This window comes from Raphanus sativus, chromosome 7 (assembly GCF_000801105.2).
Source record: "Raphanus sativus cultivar WK10039 chromosome 7, ASM80110v3, whole genome shotgun sequence".
Taxonomy (NCBI): Eukaryota; Viridiplantae; Streptophyta; class Magnoliopsida; order Brassicales; family Brassicaceae; genus Raphanus; species Raphanus sativus.
In genome coordinates, this window is record NC_079517.1 from 13,617,439 (window position 1) to 13,642,579 (window position 25,141).

At 29.2% G+C, this 25,141-nt stretch overlaps 1 protein-coding gene and 1 pseudogene across 1 annotated transcript; both read left to right on the top strand.

The window, feature by feature from the left end:
* Positions 1-4,317: 4,317 nt before the first annotated feature.
* On the top strand, positions 4,318-5,266 carry LOC108815450 (uncharacterized; annotated as a pseudogene).
* An 8,489-nt stretch (positions 5,267-13,755) lies between these two features.
* Positions 13,756-16,592, top strand: LOC108817990 (trihelix transcription factor DF1). Its single transcript, XM_018590833.2, has 2 exons — positions 13,756-14,188; positions 14,673-16,592. Exons 1-2 carry the CDS (start codon positions 13,929-13,931, stop codon positions 16,258-16,260), a joined length of 1,848 nt encoding a protein of 615 aa, XP_018446335.1. The 5' UTR covers positions 13,756-13,928; the 3' UTR covers positions 16,261-16,592.
* The last annotated feature ends 8,549 nt before the right edge of the window (positions 16,593-25,141 follow it).

A 25,141-nucleotide genomic window follows, 5' to 3' on the forward strand; every position in this document is an offset into this window, starting at 1 on the left:
AGAACCCTGGAGGTTATACTTTTGACCTTATTGTTGCTTCAACTTTGATTAAAGAAACAAATTAATTATGACCAATGTAGTTACATCAAGAAGTGGTAAGAACTATAAAACAGTCAGGGGCGGACCCAGGTGTAGAAAGGATGTGGCACGTGCCACACTCTAAATATTACAAATTTCTTGTTTACTTATATGGACATATTGTCGTTAGCTCTCATGGTTCATAAGACTATTATGTGTCCCATCCTCTCTGAGTTCGAAGCCTTGAGGCTAGTGATATTTTTTTGTTAATTGTCTCTACACTTATTATCATCTTTCCTTTTTTCAAGCAAAATCTACAATGATTCTCTTCTTTCATTTTCTTTCTCTGACTTCGAATCTGTTTTGATTTCTTTTTAAAAAAACTTATTTTCTACATTTTTAATCACCTTTCCCTTTTTCATTTATTTCACTTCCTATAGTTATATATATATATATATATATATATATATATATATATATTACAATTGTTTTCTTTCTTTCTCTAATACTACTTTTTCCAAAATAAAAATATAATTTTATTTAATTTCACTCTAACAATTATTTATATTATTTTCAGTACTTAGATTAACATAAAAACTAAAATGAATAATTTAAAAAAAATATATATATATATATATATATATTAGGTGCTATATATAATTTTATACTATCACTAAAAATGGAATCTTTAAAATATTTAAAATTATAAGAAGTAAACTTTTAGTGATTAATGTAAATTTTAAAAAATATAATTTAGTAAAATAAATTAAAATTTAATATTTTAATATATAAATTATATTTAATATTTTAATATATATATATATATATATATGTTATATTTAATATTTTAATATATAGATATATATTGTGCCACATGATAAATTATTTTCTAGGTCCGCCTCTGAAAACAGTATCTAATTGTTTGCTTAATTTACCATTAGACACTATTTATTGTAATAAAGCTAAGAGTTGAAAATTTTGAGGTAAATATATGTTTTCATAATTGCTCATGTGTATTCTTGGTTTATCTTTTTCCATATATAGAAAGTGATTCAATATGCTTTTAGTTATGTAATGTAAATATCAGTGAGTTAGTGAAAGGGGCAAGAACTAAGAGTAATTTAGTTAAAGGGACAAGAACATATATAGAGTAACTCCTCAAATGACTACTCTAACTTAGCTTTCTTCCTTTGAGGAATTGATTTTCTCTAATGCTATGAGATTTTTAGGAGATTGATGATTTTTTTGAATATGTCTGATTTTTATTGGAAAAAAAAACAAATCAAATTATATGTATAATTGTTTTTGGCTTTGGAAAATTTCAATTTATTAATGTTCCAAAATAATTTCAATTAATGCAGACTCTCATTTTTTATATATGAGTAAAAGAGAGAATACAAAAGGAAAACTAGCAGCTCGGCTCAAATATTATTCTTACTGATTTTTATACCCACATGAATGATAAACGAAAATTCCATATGACAATTTTATCAAGTCATTCCGTAATATGTACAAAACTGATGGGAAAAGTAAAAAAAAAAGGTAAAAATACGAAATGTGTGATTGAAGTTCATAAAAGAAGGGAGAAAAAGAATGGTGTAGGCTCCTCGAGGAAAGGTAATTTCCGACATATTTTATTGGATATGAATATCATGATTATGATGCCAGAAGGTGAATCTTCTAAGAATAGAGATATAATGATAATTGTACATTCAATGTGATGATACCTTAGTATTATAAGTGTTAAAAAGTAATATCTAATATCAAATACAATAACCAGTAATATTTGATGATATCTCTATCTTGAATCAAACATAATGGGTAAGATATTTTTGTATTACCGTTTGCCATATCCTAAGAAATGTTTAAGACATTCACTAGATAATTATACGTCATTAATTAATCGGATAACATATACAATCACCAGTTATAATCACTTGTAGCAGTATACTAATTAAATCAAACATGATGTTATGGACGACGATCCATAATCACTTGCCACATACTAACTCCCCTCTCCACCCAGCGAAAACTTTTTCTATCTATAAGATCCTCGATGTCACTATCACACCGCCAACATAGAGGCTAGATTCACCATCATTGTCACCATATCTGGCATATATCTGTCCTCTTCCACTGTCGAATTGTTCCCATTGTTTTTTTTTTCTTAACAACAAAAACAAATATGGAAAACATAAAGAAAGAGGAGAAAATATAACATTTGAAGAAACGATGACTTTGTTGATCTCAGAACTCTAACCCCCCTAAGAGTACAGAGAAATTGCATGCATGTAAACAGAAAAAAAAACGAGAGAAATAAAAAAAAATAGAGATCAAAATGAGAGTGAAGACACTAGAAAAAGTAGACAGCAAGTCTGAGTAGATCTATTATGTAGGTGTGTGCAATATGACCATGTATCTATTAGATTGACAGGGTTTCAAGGTTCATCAAATTTGACGTAGTAGTGTTTGTAGACCTAGAGTAGGAGTAAACTCGTCATGATTTCACAAACATTTCTCTCAAAAACTGGATTTCTGTAGATTTAATTTCACCTCTAAAAATTGTTATCGAGAAAAATTACTAAACATTATATGTATATATACTCATATTTGTATGAAAAGATAAGAGAGAAAAGTCTCATTTCTACTTCTGTATATTCAGAAATAGTAAATGTAAATTTATGTATGTAAATTAATATTATTAAAATTTGAATTAGGTTATAAAAGAAAAAAAAATTAGCATTAGCATAAACATTATGTTCGTTATTATCCAATCAATATTTATTATAAAAGCATTTAGAATAGCATTTATAAAATGCTAATACTCTCCAAATGTTATTTACTCAATGCTCTCATATGGAACTTTTGATAAAGCATTTGCATTTAGAATATATAAAATTTTAAAAATAATTATATATAATTAATTTATTTTTATTTAATAATATAAAAATCATGTTTATAATAGAAATATATTTTTAAAAATAAAATTGAGATTAAATATTTTTAAATTTTTTAAAAGAAAAATATTTCACATTTAAAATATAATATAATTTATATAATTACACATATCATTCATTATTTTCAATAGAAAACATAACATAACATAAGATATATTTATATATTATATATTATAAAATAAACCTATCAATATTATTTAGAAATAAAAAATCATAAATTAATTTTATGATAATATTATTTATGAACATTTACTGCTCTACCAATTAATAAATAATGATAATTATATATAAATTATATTATTTATTTATTTTATTTAATAATATTCAAAATTATTTGATATCCAAAAATAAATTTATATTTTAAACAAATTTTACATTTATTTTAAATAATAATATTTCACATTTAAAATTAAATTTAATTTATGTTATTAACTAAGATTCATTATTTTTAATAACAAATATATTATTTATATACATATTATAAGTTAATATATATTATTTTAAAATAAATATATTATATACTAACTTTTATAACAATTTTAAAATTGTATACTGCTACTGCTCTATCAAGCATCTTATTAAAAACTTTAATAAGAGCATACAGGTTTTGCAGTATACTGCTTCTACAACATACTGCTACTGCTTCTTCATCAGTTGTACCAATCAAAGCCATAGAAACAAATCACATAGTTGTCATCGTTACTATAGTTTATATTTTAAAATAAACATTAATTTATTTTATCTATTAAAATTTTAATAACGTACATCTTTCAAATTTATTTTACATGCATTAAAAAGTTTGGAAATGAATTATAAAGTTTGAAAAAAAAATCAATTTGATATGTAGATCTCAGATATCATTCATACTTTGGACATGAATAGCATTTGTCACTTGTAACAAATATAAAGTCCAAGACCGAAACATAATGCCCAAAAAATTTAACACTTTGTCTTTAGTGATCCTCAAAGATTTATGTTGGCCACACGCATTGTTTCACTTGTTCATCTCAAAACCCTAGATTCTCGGCTTGGAATGATATTTCTCTAAAGATGAGTATTAGCTACCAATTTTTTGTTCTTGAAAAATTCTTATCTTTAACAATTAGAATCATCTCTTATGTTCTTGCGTTTACTATTCGTCTGATCTGATATTCAGTGGAGTCTTCATTCCAAGTTCGTATGGTTTAGACATAGAATATAGTAGAGTTTCTCGGATTATTCTCTTGAGAAACCTAATCAAGATTTTCAAGGCTATTATATGAGATATCTTAGTCCAAATGTTATGGATCGTCGTCAACACCATCTTATTTCTCCACGGGACTTGAGCCTTCCTTTTACTATGATGATTCCTAGTGTTCATCATAACTTTCCAGTAACCGAGTACAAGAATGGCCAAAGATGGACGAGCGAAGAAGATTATGGTGATGGTCATAATGAGTCAGACAAGTCCAAGAAATGTTGTCCTCGGAAACTTGTGAAGTGGATGGTTAAGATGGTGGAGCTGATGATAACTGCTCTTTCTTACCTTGGTGACGACGATCATAAACATGCAAGGAAAGGTAATTGGAGATCGGTTGCTAAAGTCATAGACGAAGGGGGTTACCATGTTTCGCCGCAGCAATATAAGGATAAGTTCAATGATCATAATAATCGTTACAAGAAGCTTAATGAGATGATTGGTAGAGTAACTTGTTGTGATGTCATTGAGAATCATGCGCTCTTGCATAAGATTGATTACTTGGATGAGAAAGAGAAAGACGAAGATAGGAAACTCGTGAGATCAAAACATCTTTTCTATGAAGAGATGTGCTCGTACCTTAACGAGAACATGTTGCATTTGCCTCATGACCCTGCGTTACATCCACCCCTGACGCTTAGATGCCATGATAATGATGAACGGGGAAATGCCAAAATAAAGATCTTGATTGTGGTGATGACTGTGAGGAACAAAACATATCTCAAAAGGATTGTGGGGAAAGCTATGGTGCATTGAAGAGATTAAGACAAAGCCAGAACCATGAATATCTTGGTCATCCTAATCATGCAAACAAGGGCTATGTTCCTCACTTACATAAGCAGTGGAATGAGTCTATGTCTTTTGAGTTATAAGAACACAAGCTCCAGATTCTAGCAGAGTTGATGAGCTCGAGAGACAAATAATCAAGTGGGTGAGGTTTAGTCAAAAAAAGAGACCAAAAGCTAAATACGAGGACGGAAAATGAAAAATGAAACTTAAGAATGAAAAGATGAGACTGGAACAGAGAGGAGTTGAATAGGGTGCTAGATTCTGAAGAACACTGGAAATTTAGATTTTCATGATCTTATTATGTTGCTCTAACTTTGATTAAAGAAAAAAATTATGACCAATGTGGTTAGATCTAGAAGTGGTAACAGTTAAATCAATGTCCAATTGTTTGATTAACTTACCATTATGCATTACTTATTTTAATAAAGCTAAGAGTTGAAAAGTTTAAAGTAAATAATAAATATATGTTTCCATATTTGCTCATGTAATATTCTTGGTTTATCTTTTTCCATATATCGGAAGGTGATTCTATATACTTTTAGTTAGGAATGCAAATATCAATTATATTTTGATCCGCGCTTCGAAAGCGCGGGTATTATTTTCACTTTTATGAAATATATTATTTGTTTGTAATTATTGAATGTATTTATCTTAGTAAAACTTTTTTTATAATAAATTCGACACATAGAGTGTCTCTGGTAAACTATGTGTTTCTCTGACTTTATTTTATTCCCTCTCCAATCAACTTATTTATTTGGCTTGTTGTTAAAATAAATGATTTTAGAACGCAACTGTACAATAGTTTTACATTGATATTTTGTTTAAACAATGTGACATATTTATATATTAATTAAATATATAAATACCTGAACGGATGTAACAGATCCGAAACGAATCCGAATGGATACCTGAACGCCCAGTCTTAGTCATAATTTCAACTGGAATTTAGAAAAAAATATGAATGGGGCTGAAATCTTTGATCCCGGAAACCCGGAACCCAAACAGATCCGAAACAAACCGGAATGGATACCTGAACGCCCAGTCCTAGTCACTATTATGTATCATATATATGTCATCATATAATTAATTGTATTGATCCATCATATAATTAATAGTATTTTATATGTATCATCTTATAAATAATCACATATATTATATTCTTAAAGTTTAATGTGAAATATAAAAACCACAATTTAAGTTGGTATATGAAATTAATCTTTTTGTTGTATTTTTTATAATTATTGAAAATATTTTTAATAAGGGTTATTGGAAAATATTCTAGTAAAAATAATTTTTTGAATATATGCATATTTTAAATCAATTTTTGATATAAATCAACTTTAAATTATTATTTCGATAAAATTTAAATTTTATTTATGATTATTTTAGACAAAAAAATGTTTTTAGGTAATTAGATTAGTCTATTTTTATATTTTAAAACTGATATACTTTATCCATGTTTCAAAATTTTAACTTTTTACATTAGTTTTCTATGAATTATTATTAATTTTATGATTATTTGTTTTTGAAAATTGAACTCTTGAAATTTTTATATTTGACTAAACTAAATAAGGTATTAATATTGTTTTTAAAAATTGTTTTATATAATATACCATTTATATTTCAGTTTGTGTTTTTATTTTCACCATAAAGAACTGTAAATAAAAATAATTGTAAATATAGTGACATAATTGTAAATAAAAAGAAATATAGAAAAAAGATTGTTTAATTTATTTTAAAAACAATGGCTAAATTTTAAATAAAAAGAAGTATTAAATATGTTATTCATGTTTCTAAACAATTCTCATTTGTTATTAATTTATTAAAAATACCGTGGCTAAATGTGTAAATAAAAAAAGTACACATATCTATTATCCATGTTTCCAAACATATCTCATTTATTCTACTATTCATATTTCCAAACATATCTCATTTATTTTACTATCCTTATTTCCAAACATCTCCGATGTGTACTTCAACTTTAATAATATAGATGAATCAGTGAAATGGATAAGAATTGAGAGTAACTTAGGGTGTGACTGGTAACCATCATAGGTACGGTAGGAATGGATGGGAAAAGAATGAGTAGGAATAAAATTTAAGGAATGATGAGGAATAATGATTCCTTATCAAAATTTGTAAGGAACAAATTTGTTCTATAATTCTCTACGAATTAGAGAATGAAAAGAATTGAAAAGGAAAAAATGTTTTTCATGAATAGTAATTTTTTAAAGAATATTAAGGAATATAGTGTTCCCCTTCATTTTTTTGGTTTCCAATCACACCCTTAATGAAAGAGACAAAAAAAAATATAGCCATATAGAGTAACTTCTCAAATGACTGCTCTTACTTAGCTTTCTTCCTGCTCTAATAAGCTTTCTAGGTTGTTGATGATTTTTTTTTCTTTTTGAATCTTTCTTACAGTTTTACTGAAAGAAACGAAAAATGAAGGAAATGTAGTTGGCTTAGGAAATTTTCAATTTATAGATGTTACAAAAAAACTCTCAATTTATTCAGACTTTCATTTTTTGTTGATGAATAAAAGGAAAAAAAATACAAATAGAAACTATACAAGCTCGGCCCAAACATTATTTTTACTGATTTTTAGACCCACATGAATGATAAAAGGAAATTCTATATGACAAATGTACAAAATTGAAGGAACAAGTAAAAGTATGAAATGTGTGATCGAAATTCACAAAAAGAAAATGCAAAAGAAGAATGTGAAGGTGGCCTTTGTTTGTTTCCCTCTTTCACCTCTTTTGACCTTTCCTTATTCACAAGAGCCCCTCCTCTCTTTTTTAACTTTTCGTTTCCTTTTCCCATAATCTTTTTCACAAAAACTTAATCAGGTGAACATGAAATTTAAAGGGTTTAGCTCTAAGTAGAACATAGTTTGCCTAAATATTTAGAAATGGTTTTAATGGAAAACATATCGTTATGAACAATTTTTACTTGGTGCTAAACCCTTTAAATTTCATGTTCACCTGATTAAGTTTCTTGAAAGATAAGCTTGCATAAAATAAATGAAAACAGTAGATTTCTTCTTCTTTTTGTTGCGTGCTAGCCTAGATAAATCAATGGCTATTATGAATAACAAAAGTACACAAAACAAAACAAAAGATGAATAGGAAGAAAACAAATATGAAGTTAATTAGAGAAAGCCATAAGGGTGAGCTGGAGACAGATAAACTGAGAGGTAAAACCACATGGGAAGATCAAAGTGGCGTAGATAACTCATCACTCACATGCCATGTGATTTTCCATGTTTCCTTTTTACCCTTGTACTTTCCATTATTTCCTTTTTACCCCTAAATCTTTTTACACCCCTCTACTCGCCTTTTTTATTCACCAATTCACCAATTCACCTAGTCAATATTCATCGTCAATTTGAATTTCACTTTATAATATACATGCCTCTTACTTTATATATGGATCTACCAACTTTTAAGAAAAAATAATCCCAAGATTTACACTTTCTAGTTCTTAATGAATGAGCCCTATATGTGGACCACCCATGCTTATATTAACCCTTTTATTATTTTGAATTTTTAAATATTTAGGCAAACTATGTTCTACTTAATTAATTGCTAGCCTTACACTCGTTCTATTTTAATCTTCTTGGCAGCAGAATCTATTTATTGTATTCTTTAAATTATACAAATATTTTTTGTTCTCCGGGTGGTTTATGGATCCTTAAGTAATGCCTCCATTTTTAAATTAGTTTTGTCTTCGATGTACAGATTATTATATATATTTTGCTCCATGATATTTAGGTAGAACATATAATAATTATATAGACTGATGCAGACATTTTAATCATCTCCATGAGTCTTCAAGCAATTCATTTCACGTTCACATTGTATCTAGGCTTAGTCGTAACTATTCGTTATGCAAGTCGAACCATACAAGTTCCGGTTCTAATTCAACTTAGATATTCGTCGGTTATGTATCGAAAAGAACCACACCTAAGTCGTATCATGCATAATCATAGTTGGTAGATGACCCTTAAAACGGAGATAAATTACAATTTACGACTAGAAATGTTTGCAAAAATAATTACAATTTACGACATCAAAGCAACTTCACATGAATCCAAAATCCGCAGTTATATATTGTGCTATGTGGAATTAGTTTTAATTAACTCGTCATGGAATATATAGTGTTTACACATCTACGTATGCATATATACACAGAGAATAATATATGTATGTAGCTTACACGGTTACACCAAATTATCTTGGTACAATTGCTGAAGTAGAGAAAATGATTAATTATTTGGAATTCATAAACGACCATATGCTGCTGATTCTCTACATTTTTGTAGAAATTATTCTTAGTTTCAGACTTTCAGTTTAAACTTTTATCCAGTCATATTTAAAATGGTATATATGTGTGTGTGTGTGTGTGTGTGTGTGTGTGTGTGTGTGTGTGTGTGTGTGTGTGTGTGTGTGTGTGTGTGTGTGTGTGTGTGTGTGTGTGTGTGTGTGTGTGTGTGTGTGTGTGTGTGTGTATTTTACAGATTTACATTAACTTAGGAAATTATATAATTAAGATCAGAATATGTATATTAAATAAAATAAATGGTGGTATAGCTAGGTTAATAAGTTTTCTGCTCGCATATACTGATATACTTGAGGTTTCATTTTACTAATCTCTATACACATAACATGAAAGCATGAAGAAATATAAGCCAATATATAACTCATTAACTCAATCTATATTTATATATTTATATGTACAAAGTTTACCGATAAATTTCACAATTCACAACTCTAAAGTCATTGACAAAAACAGAACCAAGTCTTGTACTATATTAGTGCCACGTTGGAAAATGAGACAGATGCTTAGTAGAGTAAGATTAATTAGTTCGGAGCACACTGATACACATATTCGTGTGTATAGATACTGCATGTGTGAGTGTGATTTTCCGTGCACACACATATCGGTGTGTGTGGGTGTATGTGTGTGATTTTCCGTGCGAGTAATGATGGTAACTAAAGTTGATTATAAAATTATCTGCTAGGTTAGCTCAAAAAAAATTTATCTGCTAGGTTAAAAAATAAACTTCTACATCAGTCGTAGTGGCATACTTGACTTTTTCTCTTCTCAATTACCCAATGTAAAAAGTTAAATGTAATTTTTTTATCAAAGAAAAGTTAAGGAAAATTAAAGTAGAAGGATATACTTGCAAAAGGATCAAATCACAAACATTTTTCACTTTTTGGGGTGTTTACTGCAGTAAATTCTTCTTTTTAAACGGGTCCATGCTCCTTTCTCAATCCACTTGCATGTTACTTCTTATACTTTTTCCACCTTAAATTTACCCTGGCCCATCAATAATTGAATAACTTATTTGGTGGCTTTTATAATTCTTTTTGTACACTAATGTATCTGATATTTTCTTTTTGAAAAAACTAGTGTATCTGATATTTATCAATTTTATGCCTAACTCTTAAACTGTCATTTTAAGTATAGTTCTCAACAGGATTTTAAACTCGCAAATCATATATTTATATATACGGATATAATGTACGCAATATTTCCATGAGATCCGTTATCATATTGGTCGTTTATTCGTTTTCAGCTATGAAGTGCACCTATGAAAAAGACTCACGACAGATAAACTTACTTTTAAATTATTTAGAATAAGATAAAAATTGTAACGTTGGCCTAAGGTCGAGCCATGCGAGAATCGAGTGGCTATTATATAGTTTCGTAGAAAATTCATATTCAATGCTTTTAGGAGCTACCAAAAGCATGGTCCCTGATATCCACCTTTCACTACATTTCACTATAATTCATTAAATATCCCAAATCCAACATTATAACGTTTTAATTCTAATGACGCTGTAAATCTCCATTCCTTTTACCACATGTATGATATGCTGAATAGACTGATAATTAGCCTTACATACAAACCGTGCTTCATTTGACGATTACATTTTTACCATAACCTCAAAACTACATCGTGTTAATAAATTTACATTTATTATATAATTTTGGATGGTCGTTGCATTGCACCCAAAAAAAAAATGATAATGCTAAGATTATGCTAACTGGATAATTTGCGAGCTATGAAGGCTGTGAAGAATTTGATCGTCACTAATCTCAGAAATTATGTTGAAACGTTATGGTTTGTTTAATATTGTATCTCCTATGATGTGTTCGTGTTCACCCCATCTTTGTTAATTAAGGATCAGCATGCTAACCCTAGTTCACCTCCTATCAAAACTCTTTGACTTTTTTTTTCAAAACTCGACTATTAACATATAATAATCTAATATACGCTCTTGCATCGTACGTCTTATTGCTTTATGCCAAAACGCTGATATTTTGTGTCTTTAAATATACTAGGTTTGATTTCTCGACAACAGGATAGAAAATTTGTAAATATAATCTGTTATCTCATTCTCAACGACAACAAGATATGATAGAGGATTTGTAAATATTGAAAACATACTAAAATGGTTATCATGTTATGTATGTGGGTCACAAGTTTGCATATCTAAAGGACTAGTTGGTTTGTTCGGACTACCCAACAAAAAAAACTGAAAAATTAAAACGCAAGGTTAAAAAACTGATAAATTTAGAAATTACTTTTTCTTGAAATTGGTTGTTTTGGTCATGTTTAAATTATTGATTTAGTTAATTACGTCGGATAACGGCTGTCAAATCGGTTCAGCATGATACAAAATCAATAAACAGAGGCTATGTATGGCCTTAACGGGAAATGGTGACTATTTACTTCAATCCAGAAAACGACTCACATCCAACCACTTCACTTCTAACATCCCATCATCCTTTATATTTATTATTTTATTGCTTTAGCTGGGTTATAATAATAATTTGTCGAAAAACTCATATCTCAGGATTGATTTGAAATCAGCCCGTGTTTAGAGTGTGTGGGAGATCAGTACTTGTGGTGATTAGAATAATTTGTATATGCGAATGTGAGGGGGACAAATCCAGATCAGTAATCGGGATGAATTATTTTTATTAATCATAAATTTAAGTGTTCAACTAAGAGGTGCTACAAAAAAAGTGTTTAACTAAGAGTATAATAGCCAAGTAACCCTCAATGATTAAAGGTCAATGGGATCCACGTTAGGGTCTATAGAGTAATTTCGAATAATACGTTCCAAAAAGCAAGTTGATCCTCATCTCCACCTTTTTAAAAAAAATGTTAAGACACACCTAATTTCTTTTACGATTAACCCCTTACTCTACACAAGAACAAAAATGATAAACTATCACAAATATATAAGTTATTATGCAAAAAAACTATTTCGATATAATTTTTATCTTATTTTACTTAAAACTTCTATTATACAAAACTTGTTCATATAAACATTTTGACAGAAAGTTATCTTACACCAAAAATCTCATTTCTCTTCCATTAACCAAGGGTAAGGGCATCTCCATCCCCACTCTATATTTTACTCCATTTGTAGAGTAAATGGAGTAGAAAATGGAGTAGTGAACAAAAAATAAAAGTATTACTCCATTTATAGAGTAATGTTTTTATTTTTTTGTTCATTACTCTATTTCTCACTCCATTTACTCTATAAATGGAGTAGAATATGGAGTGGGGATGGAGATGCTCTAATGGACTCCTTATGAAAGTCGTAAGTCTGAAACTAAAATAAATTGATAAATGCTTGAGATTAAAAGCCGCTTTCTAAGACAATTTTGCTGGACGGACAAAAACCAACTAATCACCACCGTCTTTATGCACAGCTGTCAATAGATCTCTGAAAATAAATAAATTACTTTTGAAAAATTGGCTTAAAATCTAATCCTTCAGTTTCTTCCATATAATAAGTTCTTGTTTTAACATTACACCGTTGCTCTAATTTCTACCTTTTCTTATTACAGTAGAAAACAAAACATAAATCATTTTCACTTTTTATTCATTTAAAACCTAAGATAAAGCAAGTTTTAACTATGTTATTTATTGTTTTCAACATAATACTTTTGCAATCGACATGTATTTAACATTTTATATTGAAAAGAGAAAAAAATATTATTCAGATATAAAATATAATGTGTATTATAGTTTTATCATATCTAAAAAATGTAATATTTATTTATTTATATATATATATTTTGTCATACTAATTTTTAGAAAATAAAAAGAAAAGTCAGCGGTATAACCTATTAACTAGATATACAGCATGTATAACTTAACTTACCAATGTAAATCCCAATATACAAAGTTTGTAATGGAAATACATTATAAATTAAATAATTTATTTACTTAAAATTTAGAATATAAAAGAGAGAAGTTACGAAGATTTCACTTTGACTCAAATAAAAAATATCAATAAAATAATAAATTTAAACTAAATAAGTAAAGAAAATAAAATATTTCCTCTATTTTAATATGTAAGATGTTTTATTTAATCATATAGATGTTTTCACTTATTAATTTAATATTTTATTTTTTAATTTACTTATATAGATGTTTTCACTTATCATTGTAAATTTTAACTTTACCAAAAAATATATCATGAATTATAAGTGCACTATTTTTTATCTATTATTACTAATGTTAAATCTATATTTTTATAATATTTTAAAATCATAATATATATCTGATCTGTGATAAAACGCAGGGAGTATAATAAATATATTTTCAGGATGGCTCCTTGAGATTAACAAGCAGATTAATCACAGAAAAAAAGAAATATAAAAATGAAAATTAACTTTAGGTATTTACAAACTCTGACTCCATAAAACCCTGCGCCTGGAGATTTCACTCTTCTTCCTCATGTAAACTCTCTCTCTTCTATTTTCTCTTTCTTCTATGAATTTTTATTTTTTCCCTTTTTATTTTTATTTTTCATTTCTGTAACTTCTCCGTCTAAGACTGAGAGAGTGAGAATTTTTTTTTTAAAGAAAATAGATCAAAACTGTTGACGAAGATGCAGCTGGGTGGTAGTACAACCACAGCCGCAACCGCATCTGCACCGCCACCGTCGAACGATTCGGCCACTATAGAAGCTGCGGCAGCTGCAGCAGCGGTTGGAGCTTTTGAAGTGTCGGAAGAGATGAACGACCGTGGTTTTGGAGGAAACAGGTGGCCTCGGCAGGAAACGCTTGCGTTACTGAAAATACGATCTGACATGGGAATAGCGTTTCGAGACGCTAGCGTTAAAGGACCCTTATGGGAAGAGGTTTCCAGGTGCATCTCCTTTATTCATTTTTCTTTTTCTGGAAAAGAAAAATTCTTTATTCCACTCTTTGTTTTATTCTTTTGAAAAATTTTAACTGGTGATTTTGATCTAATTTTGGAATGATTGTTACATAAGCTTGCCTTCTTAAAAAAAATCTGAAGGATTTTAAAGATTTGATTTTTGTAGTGTTAATTGTCTCAGATTCGTTTTACTTTAATTGATTAGCTGTTAAACTAAATAAAGTAAGTTGGGTCATGTTTTATTCATGACACTGAGAAGGCGAAGTCTTTCAGACTTTCACAAACACAAACTCAAACTCAAACTCATGCTGATTGATCCACTTCTCAACTATATACAGACGTACATACATACATATATACATCATTTTACTAATTTATTTCATTTTAAACAAACAAAATTAGTGTGTTTTCAACTTTTCATGAGGAGAATTTTGAATTAGTTAGTTTTTAATTATATGTTTTGTTTTCTCAGGAAAATGGCTGAGCTTGGTTACATAAGAAACGCCAAAAAATGCAAAGAGAAATTCGAAAACGTTTACAAATACCACAAACGAACCAAAGAAGGTCGTACCGGAAAATCCGAAGGCAAAACTTATCGTTTCTTTGATCAGTTAGAAGCTCTCGAGACTCGACCAACCTCTTCTTCCCTCCATCATCAACAACAACAACAACAACAACCACCACAGACTCAACCGCAACCGCTTCAACCGCAGCCGCCTCTACGACCGCACAACAACAAAAACAACAGTTCCATGTTCTCCACTCCTCCTCCGGTAACAACTATTATGCCACCGATAACAAACACAACTGTTCCTCCTTATACTCAACCTGTGAACGTACCTTCCTTTCCAAACATCTCCGGAGACTTTCTGTCGGATAATTCAACTTCTTCTTCTCATTCGACGTCTTCTGACGTCGAGATCGGCGACGGAACCACCACGACACGGAAGAAGAAGAGGAAGAGGAAATGGAAAGAGTTTTTCGAGCGGTTAACGAGACAGGTTGTTGATAAGCAAGAGGAGCTTCAACGCAAGTTCTTGGAAGCTGTAGAGAAGCGAGAGCATGAGAGGATGGTTAGAGAAGAGTCTTGGCGAGTGCAAGAGATTACTCGTATCAACCGCGAACGCGATATCTTAGCTCAAGAACGCTCCATGTCCGCGGCTAAAGACGCCGCGGTTATGGCGTTTCTTCAGAAATTATCTGAGAAACCAAACCCTCAAGGTCATTCAGTTCCTCAACCGCAACCGCAACCTCAACCGCCTCCATCGCAAATGCAGGTTAATAATAACAACAACCAGCAAACGCCTCAACCGCGGCCACCTCCTCCCACTACGCAGCCGACACAGCCAGTGACACCAACCATAGACACTGCGAAAACAGACAATGGTGATCAGAATATGACTCCAGTGTCGGCCTCAGCGGCAGGAGCAGTGAGCTCATCGCGGTGGCCGAAAGTAGAGATAGAGGCATTGATAAAGCTGAGGACGAATCTTGATTCAAAGTATCAAGAGAACGGACCAAAAGGACCGTTGTGGGAAGAGATATCAGCGGGGATGAAACGTTTAGGGTTCAACAGAAACTCAAAGAGATGCAAAGAAAAATGGGAAAACATAAACAAATATTTCAAGAAAGTCAAAGAGAGCAACAAGAAACGCCCCGAAGACTCCAAGACTTGTCCTTACTTTCACCAGCTTGATGCTTTATATAGGGAGAGGAACAAGTTCCACACTAATAACAATGTTGTTGCATCTTCTTCCTCGACTTCCGGTTTAGTTAAACCGGATAATTCGGTTCCTTTGATGGTCCAACCGGAGCAACAATGGCCTCCGGCGATGGCAAGTACTACAATGACGAGTACAGTTGCTGCAACGGCTCAGCCCGGTCAACATCCTCCTCCTCCTCCTCAGCCGTTGGATCAGAACTTTGATGATGAAGAAGGCACGGACGGAGAAGAATACGACGATGAGGAAGACTACGAAGAGAATGAGGAAGAGGAAGGAGGTGAGTTTGAGCTTGTGCCGAGCAATAACAACAACAACAAGCCGACGAATAATATGTGATGTGGATGATGATTCGGGTTCGAGTGGGGTGTGGACTTGTGGTGAAAGATTGGTAGTAATAATATTTTTAAAGTTTTGATACAGAAGAAAATGATTTATATATTGGAAAGGGGTGGTTTCTTTTTTTATCTTTGATTTTTAAGTTATACTGAGAAAAAATAGTATGTTGAAACAAAATTTAATAAATGTGATTTAGTTAATTTTTGGGGGATAAATAAATAAGTAATGTTAAGAGATGGGGTCAATGTGGGGTTTTATAAACAAATAATTGAAATTGTAACTTATAATGTTTTAAAATCCTTTTAAATGAATGGTTTTTGTTGTTGTCTGTATTTGTTTTTTTACATATTATTGTTGTTGTTTTGTTTACGTTATGAAAATAAATAAAATAAAGAATTAATGGGGAGGTGGGACTGAGAGACGAGAGTTGCTCATCCTTTTACCTTTTCAGTAACAGTTTCCTCGGTAAAATAAATAAAATAAAAACTTTATATTATAATTTGAAAGAAGATGCCATGTTCACATGCACACAATGAGAGAGAGCGTGGGGTTTGGGGTCCACGTGGAAAAAGGAATCTCCATCTCCTTCTCTGTCTTCTTCTCTTCGTTGCCCTAAAAACGCAACTCTCTTTTCTAAGGGTTTTTTTCGTAACTTCCAATGTGGCAGATCCAACGATGTATACAAAACTCTTATTTAAGACGATGATTCGTTGAGTCATGATTAATTTCCACATGTTTCGTCGCATTTCGAGATCTGTATTAACCAAAGATTGATGTATCTACCGATGATCGTGACCTCTAACATTTTTGTATGCTTACTTGCTTATATATACACAAACACGCACTCGTAGACTGATCTTACAAGGATTGGTTAACACATCATACGCAATGATTTTAGTTGTTACTCATGATTGAAGCATGGTTCCGTTCATGAAACATTCAACATGGCATATAGTTTCTGCAGACGTAAACAAAATGAAATCCAAACCCGGTTTGTACATTTATCTATACTATTATTTATAAAATGATTTTGCTCGATTGTCAGTTTTTATAATGTTAGTTGATTTTCTTTATTTGTCATTGTTTATTATTTATTTGTCATATTTTTCTTAATTTTAAACAATTTGCTTATTTATTATGTTTTAATAATTTAGTACTGCTTAATTATCATATTTCCATAATTTTGGTTATTTATTTATTTGTTATGTTCTTAATAATTCTAATTGGTAATATAATTTATTTTCTATAATTTAAATTATTTTACGTGGTAATTTTAGTTTTTCTTAATTGTCAACATGAATTCAAATTATTTTGCTTATTTGTTACTTCCCCCATCCCACTTTAAGTGGTGTTTTAAGATTTTTATTTAGTCTCATTTTAAGTGGTGTTCTCACTAATCTAGGTAGAATTTAGTATGATTTGAATTTTATGACCAATTATAAAATACTGTATTTTTTTATTATTGGTTAAACTAGTTTTATTTAATGTATTTTAATGTTACCAAGATAAACTACATAAAAATATGTGTTTTCTTAATCTATGTGCAATAACCTAAAACATCACATAAAGTGGAACAGAGGGAGTATGTTTTATTAATTTTTAAAACTTATTGTCATAGTTCATGATTTAGATTGGAGCATTAGTTTTAGTAAATAACATTTTAAATTGTTAGTTTTTAAACATTTTTAGTGATGATTTATAATGATTATTAATGAGTATCATCAAATTTTAGAAATATTTTTTATAAATAATTTATAATTTTGTTAATCTTATGTTTACTTTAGTAATATTAAATCGTTTATTTTTTTAAAGGGAAGCTTGCTTTTCTGTTATGTCACCTATTATTTTACATTAAAAAATATGACCTAAAAGTGAGAGAATTGCTGTTATATGTAAAATGTTTGTTAGAGTGGCAAATCATGATTAAAATTGCAATGAGAAAATTCAAACCATAATCATTCAGCTAACACAATAACCTTATTACTCATCTATCTTATTAAAACAGAAACATTCTATTGGACCTAACATTTATTTTGTAAATTTTTAAATTAAATACATCTTTATACTTTATAGTTAAACTTACATTAAATCATTAATGTTTCTTTCTTTATACTACTATCTATGTTTCCAAAACAATATATTTATTTCTTTATACTACTATCAATGTTTCCAAACAATATATTTTTTATACTACTATCAATATTTCCAAACAATACAATAATTAATCTTAGTTATGTTATATCTATTATTTTCTTTTTAAAATTTTGTAGAATCGTCATAATTTCATAAATTGTAAACTAATGAACTTTAAAAATTTGGAGTATAAGATTACAAATTATGAAATTATTACAATTTTAAATCAAATTAGATTACATATCGGTCATCCAACAGTTCAATCGGTTAGTCTCGGGTTTTAGTAATTTTTTTAATATGAATATTTTAAAAACCTAAATTGAATTGTCAGATCTCCGAATTAACCAGTATAATCACAATCGGGTTGAATTTAAAAACACTGATTTAAATGCAAAAATATTTTAAATACACTTTTAAAAATTACCAAAATATTTGTTAAGTTATTAGTGAAATTTTTCATCGTAAAATATTCCGCGCTTCCAAAGCGCGGGTCAAGATCTAGTTAATTGTTGAAAATGAACAACCATTAATTATTTCGATTACCATGAGTTAGTTATTTCTTTTCCTTCTGTATCTTTTATTTCGTCCTTTGTCATCTACACTAGTGGTAACATGGCCACCCGTATCTTACCTCTAAATGTGGGAGTTCGAATCCAGACAATCTAGAAGTGGGATGAAGAATTTCGGGCCATTAGGTCATCTAGGCTATTGTAAAAAGAAACAGTTTTATCTTCCATATTTTACAATAATTTTTTTTCACTCTCATAGAAATCAATAAAAATGTATGGTACTCTAGAATAAACTAGGTATTCTAGGTCAGAATTTATATTAAAAATCTAAGAATGGTAATTATTTTGAAACTGAAATATAATGATAAAACAACACTTAATGTAAAATGGAAAATATCAATTTTATTATTTATTTATGTCTCCTTAAACCTAGACGCTAATCTACAGGCTTTTTGCCAACCTTGGAAGAAAGGAACACGCCCACGAGACTGTAATTATAACTTTTGTTCGTCTCTTACACTATAATATGCACTAGGATAAGACTTGCTATTTTTCGCAGGATGAGCTTATATAATAAAAATTAAAAATATATAGTATTGATAAATTAAATATGTATAAGTGTTTGATTTTTATAATATGAACACAATTACGTTCTCTTTATATAATCATTTATATGTTGGGCTGAGCATTTGTAATTGTAACTGAAATTATAGACCGAAATCTATTTTAAATTTATGATGAACCTGATCGATTTGGGCTTAAAATTTTTATCACTTTTTTTACCTATAAAATTGTAATGTAGTTATCAAGTGAATTTTATTACAAAACCAGATTCTTCAGTTGGTTTTAATATTTTATTTTAACATCACTGAGAACCATTTTATTAGTTTTAGAACTAACAGCTTAGTATTATTTCCAAAATCAAATTAATTTGAACTTAGTATTCCACACAATTTTGAAGGGTTTTAACTGGACATCTAAATTGATACAACTAATTTTCTTGTTTAAGTTTTTAGTTGAATATATATATATATATATATATATATATATATTATTTAAGTTGAATATTTATAAATAAAAATTCATATTAATACAATTTTATGATCATTTGTATCTTTTTATAACAAAAAAATTAAGCCATTGATCACAAAAATTTCAAAGTAGGATTTTAAAATTTATAATAATTTATAGTCGTTTAAAAAATCAAAAAATATAATATATAAGAAAATAATCAATTTTTTATTACATGGTTAATGTGATTGTTTAATATCTTTTAACAAAATAAAATTAAAAAGAGCTATGATACAAAAATTGTTATCAAATATTTATTATTTATAATCATTAATTTTCATATATATGTCAATTATATTAGGTAATTCCGTAGTTTTTATTTAAGAAAAGTGCGAGAAATTTCTTTTGTACACTATCTATCAATTTGATAGTTAGTTTAATAAAAATATAATATAAATTAAGATGGACCAACCTATTTTCTAAGAATTCTGAATTTCATTTTCAGGTGACATGTGACTACAAAACAATATTGTAATGTTTCTCAATTAATATATAAGAGATGTTAAGTCATTGATCATTAGTTTTTAACATAATAATTTTAACAGTTTTAGTAATATTGTCGTCTTTTTAAATTCAAAATAACGTATACGAAAAAATCTAAAATTTTAATTTTATATCTAATTTGATTGTTTAATTTATTTAAATAATACAAAACTAAACGAAAAATGGTGGAGGAATATTGATTGTTATCAAATCTTTATTATTAGAATCATTAATTGTCATTTATATATTAGTTATATTTGGTAATTCCGTATCTTTTATTTTAGGAAAGAAAACAAAATAGTAATTGCACATTTTAATTAATTTTATAATTAGTTTAATGAAAACTATAATATATACTTAATTGGACCACATATTTTCTAATGATTCTGAATTTTATTATGGTAATGACAAGTGGTTACACTTAAAGGTTATAATGTTTCTCAATTAATATATAAGAGATGTGACTAGTGTGAGCTCACTTTAATATGTTTGATGTGTATTACTGTTTATATGGATCGGATAACAACCGCTAATTTTTTTTTGTTACGTTTTCTTTCTCTCCGAAAGTATCTTCTCAAGCTCTCAACCCATAAGCACGTCTCAGTTTGTACTGTTGAATTAAATAATATCACTAAAGTTTAAACATTCGAATTGCGAGTTATGAAAATGATTAAAAGGCAATAAGTAGACTTTAAAGTACAAGAAAAGGACGTTTCGAAAATACAGGTATCCTTATTTAAGTTAAAATTAAAACCGCCACTAGTCCATGGATATATAAAGTTGATGTATGAAATATTTTGTACGTCCACAAATTATTGGATGTTATTCTGAAAGTATAGAAGATATTATTTGAGATCGGTTTTCAATTTCATTGCGAGCGTAATAATGTCTCACCAAGAGACCTACTCACATGCACTAGCTATCAATTTCATACGAACTCACATAGAGGTGTAATGAGGGTTTGCTTTTACTATGACTTAAGCCCGATTCAGTTTGAAATTTGACCGGGTACAGTCGTTGGATTAATTTGATTAATTCAGATTTAATTTGCAGTTCATGACAAACAAAAACTAGTATATATATATATATATATATATATATATATATATATATATATAATATTTTATGTTTAAAATTTATTCATAATTAACATTATTTTTAATTTATATACTAAGAGTATGACTAAGGGGAAGACCCATTTGAAGTTGAAGTTTTTATGGCATGATTTGATTGTCTCTTATATTTCTTATTTAAAAATGTTTTTTTAGTTTTTTAATTAAAAACTAAGAGACGTATCCAATGTTTTGAAAACCGACCCGGAGACTGAACCGGACTAACTACCGGATCACTGGATCATTGGGTCGACCGCGGGTGAACCGCGGGTGAACCACATATTAAAAAATAAATTAATTTTATTATATAATAATATATTAGTTACGTTAATTTTATTATATAATAATATATTAGTTACGAAAATAAAAATATAGAAACCAAAGTTAATATTTTCTATATGTTTTTTAAAACATAAAATAGTAGTTTGGATATGTATATATTTTATGTTTAAAAAATATTTAGAAAATACTTAACTTTACTTTTTTATATTTTCATTTTCATTTGATATACAAACTATCAAAAAATAGCTTAGATTATTTAAAATAGAAACATGTAAAACAAAAAAAAATCATTTATTAATCGGCAAAGAATAGAGTTGTAAAACTTAGAACTTTGAATAAATTTTACTACAGATTTATAGTAAACAAAATAATCAAAAAGGAAAAAGGAAGAAGAAAAAAAAGATACAGAGTCAGTAGAGACTACCAGAAAAAAAGAACGATGGAAAAAAAAAACCGAAAGAAACCTAATTTTTAATTGGAAATTTAGAATATAAAAGAGAATTTAAAATATAATTAAAGATTTAGAAAATTTAAAAATTATCTATTGGTTCAACCACTGGTTCAACCGGTACCGGGTTTCGGATTTTAATGGGTTTTTTCGGGTTTTTACGGGTTTCTAAATTTTGGATTTTTCACAAAACCCGAACCGGATTTATCTCGGATCACCGAGTTTACCGGTTCAACCGCGGATCCGGATCGGGTTTCAAAACACTGGACGTATCTTATATTACACTAATAATTTCACCCTAAAAGATCTCATTGATCATGGTCTAAAGATATATTAAACCAGGTTTGATCGAGTCGAACCATCTTGAACCATGATCCAAATATTTTTCGATTCAGCTTATATTCTGATTTTAAAAACACTGATTTCTTTCAAATCATCAACCCTTAAACTTGTGATCTTGAAGGTCCGTTTCCTCTGGAAATTTAGTATATGACGTTTTTTTGTAAAGACAATCGTACCACCGTATAATTAAATATACAAATCTTAAGATTACTTGTACCGTGATGAGTCATTAATTATTATTGTAAGAATATACCAGGAAATTTTGTAATATGTAGAATTTAGACCATAAATCTGTAATGGATTCGAATAATTTGTGGCACCAAGAAAATACCTCCATGAAAACAAATCAACAAGTGGGCAGCATTTGATCGCTATATCTCAAAGTAATGTTTCTTTTTTTGCTAAAAATCTCAAAAGTAATGTTCTCCAGTCATTTTTAATTTCCACCCTATTTATGTATCATGTCCCCATATTATTTACTTGCCAATCCCATAAAGTGTTATTTAGTTGTTATGATTAGTTTAATCAATAAGATGATTTGCACACCCAAGAAAAAAGCTAATAAAATGCTTTTGCATGAGAGCCAATAAAATACGTAGAACATATAATCAAGTTATATAGTTCGACGCATCCTACGGTCTAATTATATATAATTATATAAGAGTTGCAGAAAATTAAAATCTGAACAACTATATACCAAAAATGAAAATGTAACTTGAAAAATCTGAAGTGGCATGTAAAGGAAAAATGATATGTGAGAAAGAATGGTGGCTAATTATTAGAAACGGAATCTTCTTCTTTTTCTTTTACACAAATGTTTATAATTTATATTTGAATCTTTTTTTTGAGGGGCTAACAATGATGACGACCCAACACTAAATATGTATATTCAAACATGTATATTCAAACATGAAAGTTTATTTTAAAAAATTATATAAGCTTTAACGATCGTTTGTGAGAAACGAAATTATTGGGTAGATATATTGATCACAATATCTTGAATCCGAAAACATAGCTATTTTGTAAGTTGTAACCCAATTTCATAAATGACATTATTGAAAATTTTCCTCTTTTTGCTATATATGGTTTTTTCGAGAAAAAATGAGCTTGTGCGTAGCATACTATCAGAGTTAGCTTTTACTTTTGTTTTGACACGAAAAAGGTCAACATTTAGTGAGGAGGACATAAAGAAGTTTTGGGCAGATGATTTCTCATGGTGTTGAGGAGCAAAAGTCTATTGTCGAAGACTCTAATTAATTAATCCAACGGAACATTTCTAACCTATATGTTTTTCGCAGTTGTGAAATTTATATATGTCGCCTATATTCAATAATATACACTTTGTAGTAGCAATCGAGTTCTTAAATAAAAATAAACCATTCTTGTTTTAATGAATATCTCAAAAGTTTAGCTTCAGATGGTAACTTGTTTGTTGATCGACATTTTTTTGAGCAGCTTATGATTGATTAAAGACATGGGAGAATTAGTCTTCAGATGGTAACAGTTCTGAAGACTTTCCAGATGTACTAACTCGAATATGAAATTCCTCCAAGAGAGATTAGGAGAGTTTGGAGAGAAGAAGGTTGTGGTTGAATTTTCTGTATTTTTTATTTAATTGGATGGGATGGACCATTTAGTTGTATTTCAATTTAGCTAGACCGATGTTATATTAATGACTGTATAACCCTAAAAGAGTCATACAGTCATTACCCAAATTGTAATTTTTGAGTATTCAAGTTATTAAGTTTGTAATAAAAATGTGTAATATTCGTATATTTTGGTCAACCACATTTGTCATGCCACCAAGTTCGTTACCGTCGATCGGTTATCAGTGAGGTCATTGTCAATGTCAACTATAGAAATTGAGAATAATTGACATATTTTGATTTTTCCGTAACCTTTCTTGGCTTGACCACAGTAACAAACGTAAGCTACAATTAGAATTTTGATGTGGTATGTGGATGCTCTAAACAAAGGCCAAGCAAAATGAAATTAACTTCTGAGCCTTTATAATACACTCTTGAGCCTAGGCCCAACTCATTACTTCCTTCTTGAGCCTAGGCCCAACTCATTACTTCCTAATCTGATTATTATTATCATTGCAAATAAACCTACTCTTAAAAAATATCGTGAGGTGGGGGCCTTAAAGGCTTATCAAGTTTAAGACAAAACAAAATACCCATTGTCAGAACCCACGAACTTAGTACACAGGCTTCAAACCGTAAGGGTATAATTGTCATTTCCGTATGCTGAAGCCCTAATATTCCATCGCTTTATTAAACCATCTTCAAGCCGTAAACTCATATCTGAGTTCACTCTTTACTTCGATTAGGGATTTTTCGTTTTACTCGTTTTTTGATCTATTGTTTGTTCTGTTGAATGCCCAATGATGGATAAATTTTTATATAGAGCGGTTGTATTTGGATAACGCTCCGGCTTGTTGTGTATTATTCCTTTTAAGTCTTTGAGCATAGCTACCATTCGTCCCCGATTGCATTCAC